The sequence below is a fragment of the Lampetra planeri genome, chromosome 1, assembly GCF_965212315.1.
Source record: "Lampetra planeri chromosome 1, kcLamPlan1.2.h2, whole genome shotgun sequence".
Taxonomy (NCBI): domain Eukaryota; kingdom Metazoa; phylum Chordata; class Hyperoartia; order Petromyzontiformes; family Petromyzontidae; genus Lampetra; species Lampetra planeri.
This window is the reverse complement of record NC_136107.1, coordinates 3,803,872-3,820,657: the sequence shown is the minus strand read 5'-3', so window position 1 is coordinate 3,820,657 and position 16,786 is coordinate 3,803,872. Positions and strand designations below refer to the sequence as shown.

Sequence of the window (16,786 nt, the reverse complement as noted above, 5' to 3'; positions counted from 1 at the left end):
ATCCCCCAATGGGATCACGAGCTCAAATTTTGACAATTAAATCAGTCATGGGGGACTGAATCATTACGGTCCTAATTGACAGGACAGCATGAGAGCTGGCATTCGTGCAGTATTATATTATCATTCTATTTAGATCAACAGTGTCTTTCACACATTACGTGTTTATCCATAAATCTCACGCATAGTTACACTTTTGTAATTGCAGCACAGCCACTGCTCCCTCGCCAACATCGCACACTCCCCTCTTACTTTCACCACCTCCCACCGATCTGATGTGAAACGATGCCTAATTTAAACAAATTATTGCACTCACGAATCAATCGTTATTTGCAAGTGATGTGGCAATGTTACATTTAGGCTGATAGAGCAATGAAAACGAACCGGAGAGAGAATCAATAAAAAGTGCTTACAAGATGGTCACGTTGAACCGCAGGGTGTTGCCGCCCAGGGGTGGTCACTCTGGGAAAAACAGCCGTCAACTTTTACAAGCACACAAAACAATGTCCCGTGGTGGATTTCCTAACGACTCGGATTTGTTGTTGTTTCTTTTCACTTTGGGATTATAATGCTTCTTGTCAAACCCGCCCCCCCGGGGCCTTGTGTTTATTGCCACAGATCAGCAGTGCAGCAGGAAGACTCCGCCGGGTGGTGCCGGGTTTCACATGGACGGGTCGCTCACCATGTCTGCCGCTGTGAGTCGTCTCCCCCCCCTCGTTCTTCTGTATCACTATTCCTCACCGCTCAACCGATTCGGTGGGGGAGCCCTGGTCCGGCCAGCTGAAAATTCGGGGGCTTAGCCGTTATTTAAATAAATATATACATAAAAAAACACGTGTGTATGTGTATTACACACACAAATAAGCTCTCCAGTATATGTAGTACAAATATTAGTGTGTTGGGTATGTGTGTATTCGTGTACATATAAAAATTTTTAAAGTACTTTGTGGTATGTACCTGTTGAACTTCTTTCGCATCGTATGTAGCCAACCGTGCTTATCAAAGGTATTTGTATGTTACAGTGTACTGTAGTTATGTCTGAGGGTATGTTTTTTCTTAAACAAACTAAGCTACTGTGGTGAAGGCCTCACTCTTAAATGGATCGCTGCAGCCACGTGTGTTGGCTGTGCCGTTTGCTGGTAGTTAGGACAGTTTTACAACTCAAGTCTCGTTTTAAAGTTCAAATCCAGCCGCAGACTTAATCGCAATGTTGTGAATGTGGCAGTGAGATGAGCCGCTCAGATTCGTTTGCTTATGGCCCCCCCGTGGTCAACAGGAGTCGGGCTCGGGCACCCCTCTGTCCGTACCAAGCAGCTCCCCTCTCCTCCCGGGCGCCTCCCTCACCCCGGCCGGAGTGGCCAGCGTCCTGCATCAGCAGCAGCAGCAGCAGCAGCACTCACTGCCTGTCGCCTCCGGCATGCTCGGCATGCAGCAACAGCAGCAGAAAGGAGCAGCCATGCCCACCCTGACGCCAGCTCAAGGGGCGGCGTGCATGCCCACGGGAATGCTCGTGCACCCTCAGGGCCCTGGCAGCAGCAACTCCATACCAAGTCTGGTTGTGCAGCAGTCGCCACAGCAGCAGCAGCAGCAACAACAGGGCCTGGGGATGCAGCAGTCGCTCAGCTTGCAGCAGCATAACACCGTTGGGATGCCGTCGATGAGCGTGCAGCAGCAGCAGCATCAGGGCGCCGGACTGACGGGTGTGCAGCAGCAGGTGGCAGCTGGTGTCGGCGCGATGCAAGGCGGCGCCGGCAGGATGTTAAGCGGCCTCCCCGGCAGCCAGATCTCAATCAACGGGCTCGTGGGGGCACTCAACAGCGTCGTGCAGACGCCAGCGGCAGCGCCCATGGGGCAAAACTCGAGCCCCAACCACCCCACGCTGGGCCTCTCGATGCCCAGCAGCCTCGGCAACAGGTGTGGAGATGAACCCACCCGCGCGCTGCCAACGTCCACATGCGCCCGCTCACTTGTTGTTGTTGTTTATTTTGACTTGTCTGGCTTTTGTCTACAATTTTAACCTAATTTTGCTCTGCATCATCACGAAGTTAGAATCTATTGGGGTTTCTCACAGAGCAGTTGCTTCAAACACTGCGAGTTTAAAAATGCGCTGCGCTCAAGGTAAATTCACAGAGCCACCTCTGAAAGCCCATCAAGTGACCTCTCCGTCCACTGAGTCGAGGGCAGCACTTTCCCACCAATTCTGCTTCTGAGAATATAATGTTGAAATTTAGAATTTCTAAGAAGAAAACGTTTTCATCAAATTAAAATCCCAAACCCACTTTAATGTTTTTCCTCTTTTACAGTCATTGTTAAACAGGCTGAGACCATCAACTAGTTACACTTGAGAACCTGATGTAATCACAGGTAGGTGCGTGGATTCAAACCCAGAATCTCAGCAGTGCCGAATGAGGGCGCTTACGGACCCCCCTTCCTCTCGGCCACATCTAATGAAATCCGGGTTTTATTTTATGATCCAAGCTCTCATTTTTTAATAACAAAAATGTGTATTCTAATTATCGTCACCTTTTCATATTCATCTGATATATGACTCTCAGGCCCTTGGCCCATTGTGCAATGCAGCCAGACAGAGAGATTTTTAAAGGATGAAACCCAGATGAAGAGAAACATTCATTTATATAACAGCTGACCAGGTGGTTTGAAGTGGGAATGGCCTCTGAAAAACACGTCATTAATTGGGCCACTTACTGTGTGCTTAATCTTCCAGAGTTGTTTGCCGCCGACTTTCATTTGCATCCTCTGGCAAATATTGACACGCTTTTGTGTGGCTTGCTGCTGCAGAATTGCGTCCGCGTGCGTGTTTATCTCCGCCGGTGCATGTCTTTGACTCTCTCGTATGTATGCAGCATCTCTGGGCTCGCCCTGCTGCAAGACCAGCAGCGCCAGATTTTGATGCACCAACAGCAATCCTTCCACCAGCTCCTGGGAGACCAGCTCTTCACGCAGGTCAGACTCTTGGGCTGTCAGAGGTGCAAGCACCAGTGAGTTCGCCAATTATGAATTCGCTTGGCGGATGCAACGATTTGTCGATCAATATATAGTTTTTATTGCTCTACATACATTGACATCTTGTAATAATCCATTATTTCAAATCTTAACATTTAAGGGAATTTTCGTACCCAAGTGTATTTTTTATCTGTTTGCATATTTACCCCGTGCCATTTCTGAAGCAGTCGTCAAAGAAAAGTTTAGTCTTTCTACGTGTAATGATTTTACGCAGGGCCCCTCAAGCCCCCCTCCTACACCATGGACTGTTGTGTATTGCAGCGTAATTTTCTTCTTTCGTATGGCTGACGTAGATGCAGAGCAACAACTACAATTTCACATTCAGGTGGTCAAGCCAGATAACCGCATCGGGAGCAGCGGAGTGTATCGATCGCTGTGATGTCTCCTTTGTATTTGTGGATCGGGCATTGCGTCGTTACATGGTTGTACGGCCTCTATTCTGGATGACCAGTCGCACACTACAGGAGAGTTTAAAATGTTCCATTTGTGTATCAGGTCTTCGCATCTGCCATGGTTTGTGCGGATGCGATTTAGAGTGAACCATGAGTGTAATGACTAACGTGTGTGCCGTCAATTGCATCAGAACAATAGGTCAATGCGCACACCTCCTTCATAATTGGAAAATTAAATACAAGCCACAGTGCGATTGAGCCCATGAAACCCAAATTACGGACCATATAATTAACCACTGGTCTGCGCTCCGTCAACGGAGGAAGAATAGCAAATACGCACTAACTCTCACCTGAAGCCCTGAATATATTGCCATGCGCAAGGTTGGAATGAATCTGTCCAGGTAAAGCCCGTTTGTCAACCGGTTGATAGATAAGGGCCTCCCTACATCATGCGGGACATGGGGGTTATTTGACTATCCTTAACTACGCTGGTCTGTGTCAATTGGTGAAGGTTGCTTGAATAGATAACCAGGAGCATAGAAGTTACAATTACTGATTTGAGTCCCCCATCCTGCATGGCCACTGGACAGGATCCTCAGCAACTGATGTACCACCTCATGCAGCAGCAGCAGCACCAGCAGCAGCAACAGCACCAGCAGCACCAGCAGCACCAGCAGCAGGGCCCCAGCAACGCCGCCTCTCACGAGCAGCACCTGGCGGGGGGCCCATCGTGCACGCTGCCCCCCCTGGGTGGCACCCCCGTGCCCGTCTCTGCTCCTGGCCAGGCAAACCCCTTCCTGAGTCTTCATTCTGACCAGGCTGCTCTGAAGGTGAAGCCGTCTGCACAAGCTGCTGCTGCTGCTTTGCTCTTCTCCTTTGATTTGGGCTGTAAACTAGGTGGCGGCGGTGGCGGGCGTGGTGGCGGCGGTGGCGGCCGTGGTGGCGCACGCCTGCAGACCAAACCACTTTGGTGGCAGGGTTGGTCGATCGAGCTGATTTCATCTTGTGCTCTGAAATGCCAAACCTCCTGGGTTTCAATGTGGCCCAGTGATGGCAGTGTACATTCATTGACATCTTGCTGATATATCTATATATATATAAAATGGAAATTTGTGAATGTGTCTGTTGGAAATGTTTAGCATACTTCCCAACATGCAACAAACTTTAAATTTGGCACGTGGGTAGCTTCCAGACTGGACACAATGCAAAAAGTATAAAAATAGACTTTTGTATTTTTGAGGGGGGGGGGGCGCAATAATGGATATATTTTGCACGGCAAGTGAGCGGTGACGTCACATCTGTGATGACATTACATCTGTGATGTCACCCGCATGCGGCAGCGTCACGCAGTGTGCCTGCTGACGTCACGCACCCCCACCCTCCGCGTAGGCCGTGTATTAATCCAAGACAAGAATTCAAGTCTCGGGTGAAGCCGGGTAGTATAAAGCTAGTTAGTAATAAGCTGCATTTTTTTCTTCAAAAGTTGTATGCACTAGCAGATGTGGCTTGACTTTGTCTCGATATGGTATACGGTAACAATGTGGACAGTGGTACACTGAGCTAATATTGGGCTGGGTTTGGGTTGAAGATGCAAATATTTAAACTCTTGAAGTTGCTCCTTCACATGTACGATATCACCTGGCTCAAATATAGATTTTTTTTTCTTTAAATGTTTGTAAAAGCCCGACGATGCATATTTGGCCCATGACCGCCCCCCGACTCCTCTGCGCTCTCCACTTTCTCGTCCACCACAGAAGCGCAGCGAGAGAGGCACCCCCGGCAGCGGCGATGGAAGCTGAAGGGTCGTCTCCGCAGGGCCGGATCTGCGGAGTTTGCGCAGGGCAGCTAGCGTGAGCGGTGCAGGGGGTTGAGGAGAAGAGGAAGAAGACGGGGCAGGGGTGGGGGATGTCGTGCTATGCTGGCATGGAGACGGCGGCGGTGACGGCTTGCCCTCGTCGCACGGCCGTTGAGATCACCGATTACTTGAGCTGAGCCCGGAGAAACTGAACTCATTTGGGGGAGCACACGGAGCGGCATCGACAAGACACCAAAAATGTACCTACCTCCTCTGGCATGGTCTCGGCAACGGCTGCTCTGCACGCCTGCAGCTCCACTTTCTCACCGCTCTTATGGTGCGTGAGGATGAGTGGGAGGCAAGCTTTTGAGTGGTATTATATATTTTTTTTACAATTCCCAGAATGTATAAATATTTAGCGAGTGCCCACTAGGTTTAACTTAATGTGGGAAAATTGCTTGGATTTTCGCAAAAAAAGGATTGTGGATAGTAGGACTAGCAGTCGCCCGTTGTGGCCCAGGATATGGCGGAGCTGACGAGACCACGTTTATAGAAAAAGTAAAGTTTATTTGTTTTTATGAACTTGATAATTTTATTTATGTTTTTCCGTATTGAAATGGACACGTGTGTGCTTAGGGGGGCCCACATTGGGATTTTATTTTGCAAATGGTCTATCCGTCACGAGGGGGGCTACTGTGTTGTAGATCTTAAGTTACAGAAATTCATGGACAAGGACTCAAACCCAGGAAAATCATCCCTGCAAGTGCCCCCACCCCCCCTCCCTATATCCACTGCACAATTCACCAATGAGAGGCCAGCGTATTGTGGCCCCTGATGCACATCGACATCTCCCTTGCACGCATTTTCTTGACCGAGCCGTAGAGGGATATATTCAGTCCTGGCAGCAGACAATTAAATCTGCTACTATGGTAGTTTGTGTGCAGGCACAGGTTTCCTTCACGCCAGGCACAATGCCCCAATTTGCGAGTCCCGGTCACGGCGAGTTTGTGCCGTTGGGGTTCACGCTGCCAGCAGCTGCTGGACTTGGGGGGCAGCATCTGTCCCCAGCAGCATGTGGGTCAAGCCACGAGACGCGGTATTCGTTGAAGCAGAACTGCGCCGTTCCCAAACCTGCGCCGCATTGCCAATTCTGCACCACGCTGAAATTGACGGCCAGTCTGTTCGCATATGGCTCTCTTGGGCAGTGGTTTTTTGCCTGTCGCGAACACCACGACCGAGTTTCCGAGCCGTGCGCATTCGCAGCGAGTGAACTCTTGCTGCCACACGCACGACGGTCGCTCATGAGCAAGCACGAGTCGAGCCCCCATGCACGTTCCCAGGCCTCTCTTTGTCCCTGAGAAGGCTGCTTGCATGCCGTGTAGCATTAACTGAAGTCTGTGCACTGTGCACAAACACTGGATGTGGCCACAGGAGTCGTCACAAGCGAAAAGGTGCGAGGGGAAAGTGGACTCACATGCCTGGCCTTGTTTCTCTCCTCTTCATTTTGTAAAACTCCGACCCGAATGACGTTGCTGCCACCGCCCGTGCCCGTTTTGCGCCTGCGTCGCTGCTCGTCTTGGAAGCCGCTCGCCCCCCGCCCTCGCGCGCGACAGTTTTAGACCGATGGTAGCAAATACCTTTATAGTTGTGCCTCGTGGAAAATCAGGTTTTTAGCACTACTAGATCTTTTATAAAGAAAGCTAAATTATACGTATTAAAAAAATGAGATTATTGCAAACGCAATGGGGGTGTGTGAAGAGAGAAGAGGGGGGTGCTAGCCGACACGCGCCTTAGACCTCGAGGCCCTGCGTTGCGTGCGGTTGCGGTGAAGGCACGAGCGGCCGTTTGGGGATCGAGGGCTCCCTCCCCATGTGCTTTGGGCCTCAACGTTGATCATTGCGGCTGAGGTTTGATGGTGTCGCTTTTTACCCGGCAATGATCTCCCCGAGGTCTCCACAGACAGACGCGTTCATCTTCAGGTATTGTTTCGATGAAATGTTTCCATGTTTACACTATTTTTGTTTTCCTCAAAGTGTAAAGGCGGGGGTGCATTAGATCTTGCCCGTGTCGTGGGGGCCTCGTCAGCTGACCCAGGTGCCTCTCATTCAACCCAAGACGCTGGCTCTTGAACTCTATAAACTCCGTCTGCCATTGATGTTATGGCAGGAGCTCTCGCCCAGCATGGGATCTCAATGCCTAGGATACTTGTTTTTTTTTTATATCCACCTTTTGCTATTCTTGAAAGAACTATTTCACGAGTGATTAATTTGTGGTGCCAGTAATGTATACGTTATTGTATGTATACCTTTTTTCTAATGCACGAAACTACGCGTGATTGCACGTGTAACTACCACCACCTGTTTACAGTATGGACAGGATGTGCAGTCGAAGTTGGCGGTGGGCAGTCTCACAACCCTGGCTTCTCCATCCGCAGATTTTGGCGACGGAGCTAAAATGATTGGCCATTGTTCCAGCTGTCGTCCTGGTGATTACACATCGATCTTTTAACACGTAAATTCAACCCCATCTCTAACTTGAACTGTATGTGGAAAATGCATTTGCAGTTAGTGATCGCCAACATTTGATAGTCGGTGGCATAACATTCATGGAATAGAACTGATTCTTATGCTTGCGGTGCGTGCATCAATTTGTCATTTGAGAATTGGTTATTTACAATTCGTGCAACTTGTATGCAATTAATAGCAAATGTTTCGACCTATGAAATTAACAAACGTGCACAATTGGGAGACAAATGAGTGCTAATGAAGTGGTAAAAATTAAGTTCTTTAAATTTCTGCCTAAAGATCTGACAACCATTATGAATATGTTGGCTCCTGAATATCCTGGAGGAACTCTTTGGTTATTGCTGAAGAAAAATTTGCTTTCTTGTTGCATGCTGAGAATGGTTCTCCATACCTCGTGATGACTTGCGTGTTTCAGACTGAATCAGATTTTTGTTGGAGACTGATTTGCATTTACCATCAAACTGGTGCAACGCAAAAAAAAACATATTCCATGATCTTGTATGAACCACTTAAGAAATGTACAACAGCCAGTGTAGTGACAAACACCCATACAGTTATTCAACACATTTTGGTTCAGAAATGAGCAGCAACATAGCTTTCAAACGAACTATCCGGATGGGAAATTAGCCTGAGAACATCATGAACCAGCCCATACCCCATTCTCCGACTATCTCCAGGATTTTCACTGCCCAGGTCAGGAAATTATTTCAATCTGTGTTATTGTGTTATCTTTGTACATTTAAATGCACTGGCCACACCTCACCTTAGGGCGCTCTGCAAACTGCCCAACAAAGGCCACGCTCCCCACAGCTTCCTCTGCCCCATAATACAAAAAAGAGCACAGGCCTTTTTTAGCCGCCCTGCACACAAACTTGCATGGGTTTTATCAGAACTGTACTGTGGGAATAATAGTTCTTCGGGGAGGCAGCTCGGTGGCATGTTCCTACGAGCCTCTGAAACGTTCTGCTCAGGGACGCGAGCGAAACGCATGTGGACGTGCCCGTGTCCATACGTGTCTCTGCCATCGGGGCACCGTTTAGCCCGTTGCCTTACCAACACTGAAGCACTACACACGTATGCACTAGCAATGACAAGCATGGCCATCGAACGTGAAACGCGCGCAATGAAAGGGTCGCAACGTGGCGGGCTCCTTGAGATGTCTCCACAACCGATCTTACATTCAGTACTTTTGTGGGCTCCTCCAGAAAACTTCGTGATGCCCTCTTCATTTTATTTTGATTAGGGTTTCATTCACGAAGATTCCTCCACGATGCATCTTCCATGCCACTCTTTGGCGAGGGGCCTCCAAAAGGCCGTTGGTGCGACCGCTTCCGGAAGCTCCTCCATTCTCTTCCTCGAGGCTCTTCTTTCTGCAGCGTCTCTGTTCGAAAGGTCGATCATCTCCGTGGCGAACGAGCGAAACGTTAACGTTGTGCACGTGTCATCATGTCGCGGGTAATGGGCATGTTGTGTTGTAGCGCTACGCAGTTGAAAATATTCCTGTAGGGGGTTTGCTGAGCACTGGCCTGGCCCCTGGTCTTAGCCCGTGCATGTCGCGATGGGGAAGGAGTGGGGGGGGCACGATGGTAACACGCCTGCGTCCTGCTCAACACGCAATGGGGTTCTGCATATTAACTCACATTTTCATTTCATTTTGTACGTTGAAGAGGCCCAGCAGATGTGTTTGTATTTCTAATTTATTTCTACACGTTTTCCTGTGAAACAAGTCTGGTTTGTAGGATGTACAGTGGGTGATTTTTCTTCCCAGTTGCGTAATAATGTGTACAATTTTTGTACAAATTTGTACCTGATACTTCCTAAAGTGTAAATGGGTAATTAAATGTCTTTTGCAGTTTAATATTTTTTTACATATTTTTGTGCTAATCAAATTTTTTGAAGAATTAAATGACATGAAAGTTGTAAAAAATGACATCAGCTATGAATTCCGGCTTGCGAGGAATGGTGCCCGTCTGAATGAACCTCATGAGGTTTTAAACTCGCCTGGACACTGCACTAAACTGTCTGTGCTTGCAGGATCTAGGTTTGCTCTGTCCAACCATAACTGGCCATTTGCCTGGGACTATCAGCTGGTATTGTGAGGATTTACAGGTATCTTGTAATCGCTCAATTTATTTACAATCGGGTAATAGATTGGAGATGTCTTCAACGTCTCGTGGATGGATCATGAGATGTATCCAGGAAAGCCTTGCCAATAAATACTTTTGAGGAAGTTCCTAAAATTGTAAACTAGTGCTTAAACAAACCCCACTTGTATGAGGATAACACAATTGTTAATTAACCTTCCTGCTGTACTGTCATGTGGTTGCATTGCACTCAGAGCTTTGGGAGTTTCGCTAATCTATATGGTTCTTGCCTTAAGGAATGCACCACCACACCACTTAAATTGGGTGGACCGCATTCCTTGTTTACAATGCGAGTCCAAGGCTAACACTTACATTCAGTGTTTCCAGCGACCAGGCTCCACCCCAGTGCATTGTGTGCAAAACTATTTGTCAATGACAATGTGTGAATATGAAGTGTGGATATGCTATCAAGTGGTGACAAGAATTTGAGAATTCACTTAGACATTAATAATTATGAACCGATAACGACTGTCTAGGAAGGGAATGCTTTGGCCAAAACTTCCCACCTCTGGAAAGGCACGCATTAACGCCACTTGCAATAAGTGACTGCACTAAAATGAGCAGTTTTACCAACTTTAAAGTGTTCTCCAGATAGTCCGATCAGTTTGCATAAGATGTCCTGCAGCAACAAATACTGTTTTTGCGCAGTCTTGAAACGATAGGGCTTCAGGTTTCTGCTGGCCAGTCCCCAAACCTGCCTTTGCACAATCTCTCCTGACAACCCAGCTGATGTCTAATAGGGGGGGGGGGGGGCAGCTTCACTTGCATTGATTAAACGCAGTGTTGCCAGCAAGGACTGACGTGGACATCAACCCTCCAATGTGACACCAAGCCCTGCATTCCATTCTCTGAATGCAACTTACCCAAGCCGATTCACTGCTCTGCCTTCAAGCCTGCATATGTACAAGCTTGTTTAATTTCACCTGTGAGAAGGCCTTCAGGTGCTTGCAGTGACACAATTGTCCATTTACAATCGAGATTATCCTGAGAATTCCTGCCGATACGTTTCAAGTTTCGTGCACCATGCTTCAATTTGTTAAAGTTAGGCATGTGGCGATTTTATAAAAAGGTATGGGGAGATTTAAGGGTACCCATATCACTGGCAATTTGATATTTCGTGGTGCAAAATATTGCTTCCCAAATTTGGAAAAAGCCAATTACTTCCCTTCCACTCTAGAACAAGGGTGGGGAGCATTCCTTACTGCAGATCAAACAGGGTTCTGGAATATCTTTGGTCGGCAAAGCACATTACCATATACACACCTTGATCACATCTCTGAACACGAGGCTCTTGCAAGTGACAAGTGATTCGGTGCACTAAAGTTGACGTTTCCAAAAGTATGCTCATCTAGTATTGAATTAGGGATGCAGAAATACCTCCAGTGGATAGTGGTAGGGCTCACGTGGCTGTGGGCTATATGAAATGAAGTCAAGACCACGGGTAGCAGGTTCGCCTGTCTTAGAGGGCAAATGGCATTGAAACTTCCAATTAGATCACAAGTTAAATTAGTACCCAAGGTTTAACGGCTTGGTGAGTTATAACTCCACTTCGCCACTGCTGTGCCATATTATCTTTGGTCATGCCTTAATCTCCCAGGTATTTCATGGTCTGTCTTAACACAGCTGTTGCAGACCACTGGTTTTTGCCAGACCCCATGGCGACATGGTACAGCGGTCACATGGGCTCCGTGTTGATTAGTCGTTTAACCAGTGAAAATGCACAACTTGTGTCCATGCATCCCATTATTATCGCACAGACACTATGCACACTTCCATTGAAGATTTTTTATTTTGTGACTTCTATAAACAACATTCACACAAATCAAGTAAATGATTATTTAACGTGCCAAGACAGGATAAAATAATACCATCACAATGGACAGATGGGTCCAGAGTGAGAACATTTGACTTGACTGAGGTTTAAGTTTTGAGGTGAGCTTGGCGAGTTTTTTCACATTTGCATTAACATAACGATTGTGTCAGAAGTGGCATCTGGTGGACATTGGGTCATGGAAGCCTGCGGGGGTGGGGAAGGGGTATATGCAGTTTATAATCTGAGCAGGAAAGTATCATCGAGGTATTATTACTCTGCTTTTTCAGTAGCACGCCCCAGCCCCCACTGGCTCTAAATGAGGGTCCGCCACTAGGTGTTGTTTGGGCCGTGTCAGCGTCACAGCAGGCGATGGACGACAATGGCATAACCACCAGGTGGCACTTGAGGGCCCTGTTGTCGGCGAGGCTCGTGCCCCCTGTGCAGCTGACAGGAGCAGCCTGCGCCACCCAGAAGCCTGCCTCATTGCGAGGGAGGATTCTCGGATGGCGCCGTGCCAATCTTTTTGTGCGCACCGTCACAGAAGGGTGGCTTGCCTGTCTGCTTGCACAGACAGAGCCACGCGACGCCACTCTCGGGCACCTTGAAGAGCACGGGCCACTTCTTGGATTCCCCCTTCCAACGGGCCTTGAAGTGAGAGCCATCGCAGAACGGCTTTGGGATGGGGGAGCAGGGAGAGTCAGAAAATGTGAAAGTTAGACTCGGCGACCAAGAGATTTCCACGCTCGGCACATCACATGCAGTACTCTGTCCTCGCTGTGGCTACTTGTCACGTGATCCCTCCCAGATTTTTTTTTAGCTCCCAATCACCCAGAAAATATTCAGTGAGGAATTAAAACCCTTCCGTGAAAACAAACTTCACTTTGCATCTTGAAACCAGTGATACAAATTACGCAAATTGGCACAAACTAAATCACCAGTGATGTGCAGAAGCCGAGGCATCAGTGGTGACCCCTTGACCATATCGGCTAAGGGATCTACTGATGTAATGCCCCTTACAAATGTAATTGTTTTTTTATAATTCATAAAACTCCGTCTATTCCTCACTGCGTTGAGGTGGGTTGCACACCTACAATGCTTGTTGGTCTTTTACTCCATGTAGAAAGGGTGCAGCAGTGATTATCTTGGAGCCGAGCGACCTAAGTTCAATTTCCAGCTATGGATACCACCGGGGGGTGAGTGATATCTGAACTGGTCCCACTCCACCAACCCGCTTGAAATACGGTCAAATAACGCCGACGATCTGCCCAGTGGTGGGGGGGCCTCATCCAGCAGTAGATTGACAAAAGGGCTGTACATGTAAATACATCACGTAGATATGCATTCAGTTTGACAGGTATAATTAATGTGCATAATGGCGAAAGTCCATGGTTTGCTGCGACTGGTGGTTGACACCTAGAAAACATTAACGGTCTTAGATTTGCGGACCAGAAGGCATTGGCATGACCATTGGAAAGTAACTACAGCAAACGTGAGAACTTGATAAGGCAGATACATGAAGAGAAAAAAGCAAAAGTCATATGCAACAAGAAATGGGTTTGCCGCAAGTCTACGACCCAGGTGTTTATGCCTAAATGTTCACATTTTGACAATCACCAAGATAGACGGTAAATCAACTTAATCAATTGACACGTGAATGGAGAAGATTAATAAACTGCCACTGTGGGGTGCACGATGCCTTTGTTTCGTTTGCATATGCCTAGCACCAACACTGATTCATGGGAATGAATACACGTGATGCTATCTTGAATAAAAGAGCAAGGTTTCAAATGCCTATTCCAGCAACATGTTTTACGCATACCACAATGATGAATGCAGGCGACTGCCATTTGTAAGTGGAATGTGGGAATCTGCGGGACTGCTGTCAAAGGATTAAGGTAATTCTCGACCATCTGTTCCCCAAAAAATCATCATGGGTTTCTAATTTTTCTTCAGCCCAGCCAGTTGCGTTAAGTTCCACAGGAATCGGTATTATCACGTTCAATATTTACATTCCACCACGGAAGATCTGATCAGAGGACATGGACTTTCTGTTCACCAGTGTGCTTGACATTGTAAATCTGGGACAAGCAGGACGTTACTACCCTGCCCGCTTGTCTGTTGGATATCGATAGTTGGATGTCTGACAACTGGCTGAAACCCGGACAAAGCAATATTTGCTGGTTGGACAAGAGTCTAAACTTGTTAACGTGCCTCATGACAGGATCTTTAACTGTCAATTGAATGACACCCCAACTAGTATATAGGACTCAAGAGGCTTGGTGTTGGATAATAATCCACTGCTGTTTCTGCTCCACTGAAGGCAAATAAAAAAAGATCAAACCATTCCTCTCGGACTGAGATCGTGCTATCGTTCCGAACATCTCGTCTCAACTGGCAATGCCCTGTGCGTGGGTCTTCTACGGTGTCGAGTTAAGACGACTCCAAGGCATTCAGAACGCCTCTATGCAACGTTTGACCCATCGTTCTTGTTGGGACCCAACCTCCCAAGCTTTACTGGACCGACACTTGCTTCCAATTGAGCTCTGTGCACGATTCAAATGATCGTTCCTAATTTACAAAGCCATCTTTCAGCAATAGCCTCAACATTTGACCGGTAAACTGCAGCTTTACAACCCTTGTAAGGAGTTTGAGGTCATCACGTACCATGCGCCTCGTCAGCCATGCTTTCGGCAAAAAACGTTCAGGAGCTTGGCCTTTTTCGGCCCTCAGATTTGGAATTCTCTTACATGTAGAACTGCCTCAATTTAACACGTAGGCTTTCGCGACCAATATCCATAAGAGGTTTTGTTTTGGGTTAGATCGCGTTACATCCAGCATAATCAATTCTGGCGAATTGCGATGATGCTGGATGTAATTACCAGCGAAACGTCGTACTCAAAAATTGTAAATGTTGTGGATTCACTCTTCAACACACCGGTGAGCTAAAGAAGTGAACTGTTTATCTTTTGTCAACGTGACACTTTTACTGATTGGCCGTGTCGGGTGGTGGAGGGTTACGACACATAAATATTATGAATGATTGTGTGATGCATGTTACTACTGCACGGCGCTCTCAAGGCGCTCCCCGTTGGTTGGGTCGCCCGCGCCTTGGACAAACGAAAAAGGATAATCACCTAAATAAACACGTGTCGAAATTTGCACTGCAAACACAATAACCGCTTAAACTCTCGGAGGCGTAGGTGTGTATTGACGAAGTTTATGGAGATTTTATTTGAAAATCCCAAACTACACAGCCTTTGAGGAGTTGCAATCGGCGAAGAGCAGTGTGGAAACACTGCAGGCGGTGGACTTTTTTCGCACCCTACGTGAATCGTCCGTGCTTGTCGGAGGTGCACGGAGAGTACACGGCAACTGCGGCATTGCACGCTCTCGACTCAAGAAACCACTGTGACCTTGACAAGTCGCCGTACACTTATGTGCAACATGGAACAGCTGCGCTAAAGACCGTAAAAAAATGGACACCTTGTGCTATTCTTCTTCAGGCCAAAAATCCCATTTTTTTATTAACACAAAGCTAAACGTGTGTGTGATGTATTGTTAGTTGCGAAGCGTCTGGAAGCTGGGGCTTGAGGGCGAAATGTGGCGGAGTTCAAACTCTAAACTTGCCCCGGTCACTGTTCAGGCGATTGCGAAAGTTTCCAAAGCAGTGCCATTATTGTTTTCCCCCTTCTACGTGACTTTACCGAAAGAACCAAGAAGATGAATCCCTGCAGTCACGAAAGCTTTACATCGAAATTTAATTGTGGGTTTTTTTGGTGTCTAAATGTACCTGAAATAATCCTCTCCCCCCCCTCCCCTTTTATTTGGTTATAAAGCAAAATGTTACACGTTAGTAGGATGTTGGGGAACACATGTTACAGACACACTTGGTGGCTACATTTCCCATCGTCGTTCTCAACTTTACGTACACGCTCATCGACGCGAACACTTGTAAAAGATGAACATACGATCGAACAAGTTATCGAACTGCTTTTACGCACACACCTTCCAGCATCTATTTCTGACACGATACGAAGATTTGGCACCCTAAGGAGGGCACCATCCCACACCGTCCCACACCATCTCGGGCCCGGCCACGTTGATCGACCCCTTGCAAAAAAAGTTACCGCCCGTGCGATCCCAGCCCCCGACACAACCCCGCCGTACCTGGTTACGACTGAAGCCACACGCGCACCACAAGTGCCTTTTGCCCGGTTTGCCCTCCAGGCGAAACGGCTTGAAGGCGACGGGCGCCCCGGGTGAATCTTCCCCGGCCCCGACTGCTGCTGCGGCTGCTTTGGCGGTGCCCTCGGCAGCGCCTCCGGCCGCCTCCCCGCCGCTCGCCCAACGCGTCGAGACGACCGGAGACCACCCGGGGGGTCGAGCCCAGCGACCGATTCCTGCTAATAACTGCGCCCGTCCGATCATGACCGCCGCGAGGTATTTTTTGAGCTCACAGATATGATGTTGATGTCTCCCCCGACGAGACAAAGCGTGCTGCTGCGTGCGTGATGCTGCGTGCGTGGAGCGGCAACTGTCAGGAATTCGTGTGCGGATTTCCTTTTATGGTCGGAGCGCTTTCCGTGACGTCACTCGCGCGGGGGGGGGGGGGCACGCCGGGAGCCAATCACGGGCGTGCAAATGAGGCCCCCCCCCCCTCTCTCCCCCGCCCCTCTTGGGAGGCAAAGACCGCGTGCAATTAACGTTGCACGTTCAAGAATGTTGGGGATCATTTTAACAGAACAAAAGCCTCCGGTGTAGCCTTCAATTTAAGTTACAGTATACGTGCGTTTTTTTACTTAGCCAATATGAAAATTAAAACCGTTTTTTTTCAAACGTTTAACCGAATCCGAACTTTAAAAAAACATTTGAACCCATTGAACCGTAAACCTTTTCTAACGGTTTTCGGTGCACTCGGAAACCAATAATTTCAAATCGAAATCGCAATTTGAAACAATGCGGTTAGCAAATCGCAAAGGCTGCGATTTTTTTGATATTTAAAAGTCCTATTACTTTCTTATTCGAATAGTTTTATTTATTATTATTATAACTTTATTTATTTAACTTAACAATTTTTCTATGTATGATTGTTCTAT

The 16,786-nt window shown here is 47.7% G+C and overlaps 2 protein-coding genes across 7 annotated transcripts in view; one reads left to right on the top strand and one right to left on the bottom strand.

Annotated features, from left to right (window-relative positions):
• The window catches only part of MLLT6 (MLLT6, PHD finger containing), a 28,053-nt gene extending 18,080 nt beyond the window's left edge, over window positions 1–9,973 (top strand). For 5 of the 6 annotated variants that reach the window (XM_078610400.1, XM_078610483.1, XM_078610704.1 and 2 more), the window contains 5 exons: window positions 616–692; window positions 1,274–1,911; window positions 2,862–2,961; window positions 4,004–4,243; window positions 5,168–9,973. In XM_078610400.1, coding sequence (XP_078466526.1) covers window positions 616–692; window positions 1,274–1,911; window positions 2,862–2,961; window positions 4,004–4,243; window positions 5,168–5,212 — 1,100 coding nt within the window. In that variant the 3' untranslated portion in view covers window positions 5,213–9,973. The remainder of the gene's footprint in view (window positions 1–615; window positions 693–1,273; window positions 1,912–2,861; window positions 2,962–4,003; window positions 4,244–5,167) is intronic. The other variant, XR_013587783.1, reaches the window with a different exon arrangement.
• A 1,674-nt stretch (window positions 9,974–11,647) lies between these two features.
• On the bottom strand, window positions 11,648–16,270 carry CISD3 (CDGSH iron sulfur domain 3). Its single transcript, XM_078610897.1, has 2 exons — window positions 15,858–16,270; window positions 11,648–12,362 (listed from the first exon to the last, which is right to left on the bottom strand). The coding sequence occupies exons 1-2, from the start codon at window positions 16,116–16,118 to the stop codon at window positions 12,171–12,173; spliced, it is 453 nt and encodes a 150-aa protein (XP_078467023.1). The 5' UTR covers window positions 16,119–16,270; the 3' UTR covers window positions 11,648–12,170.
• Between the last annotated feature and the right edge of the window lie 516 nt (window positions 16,271–16,786).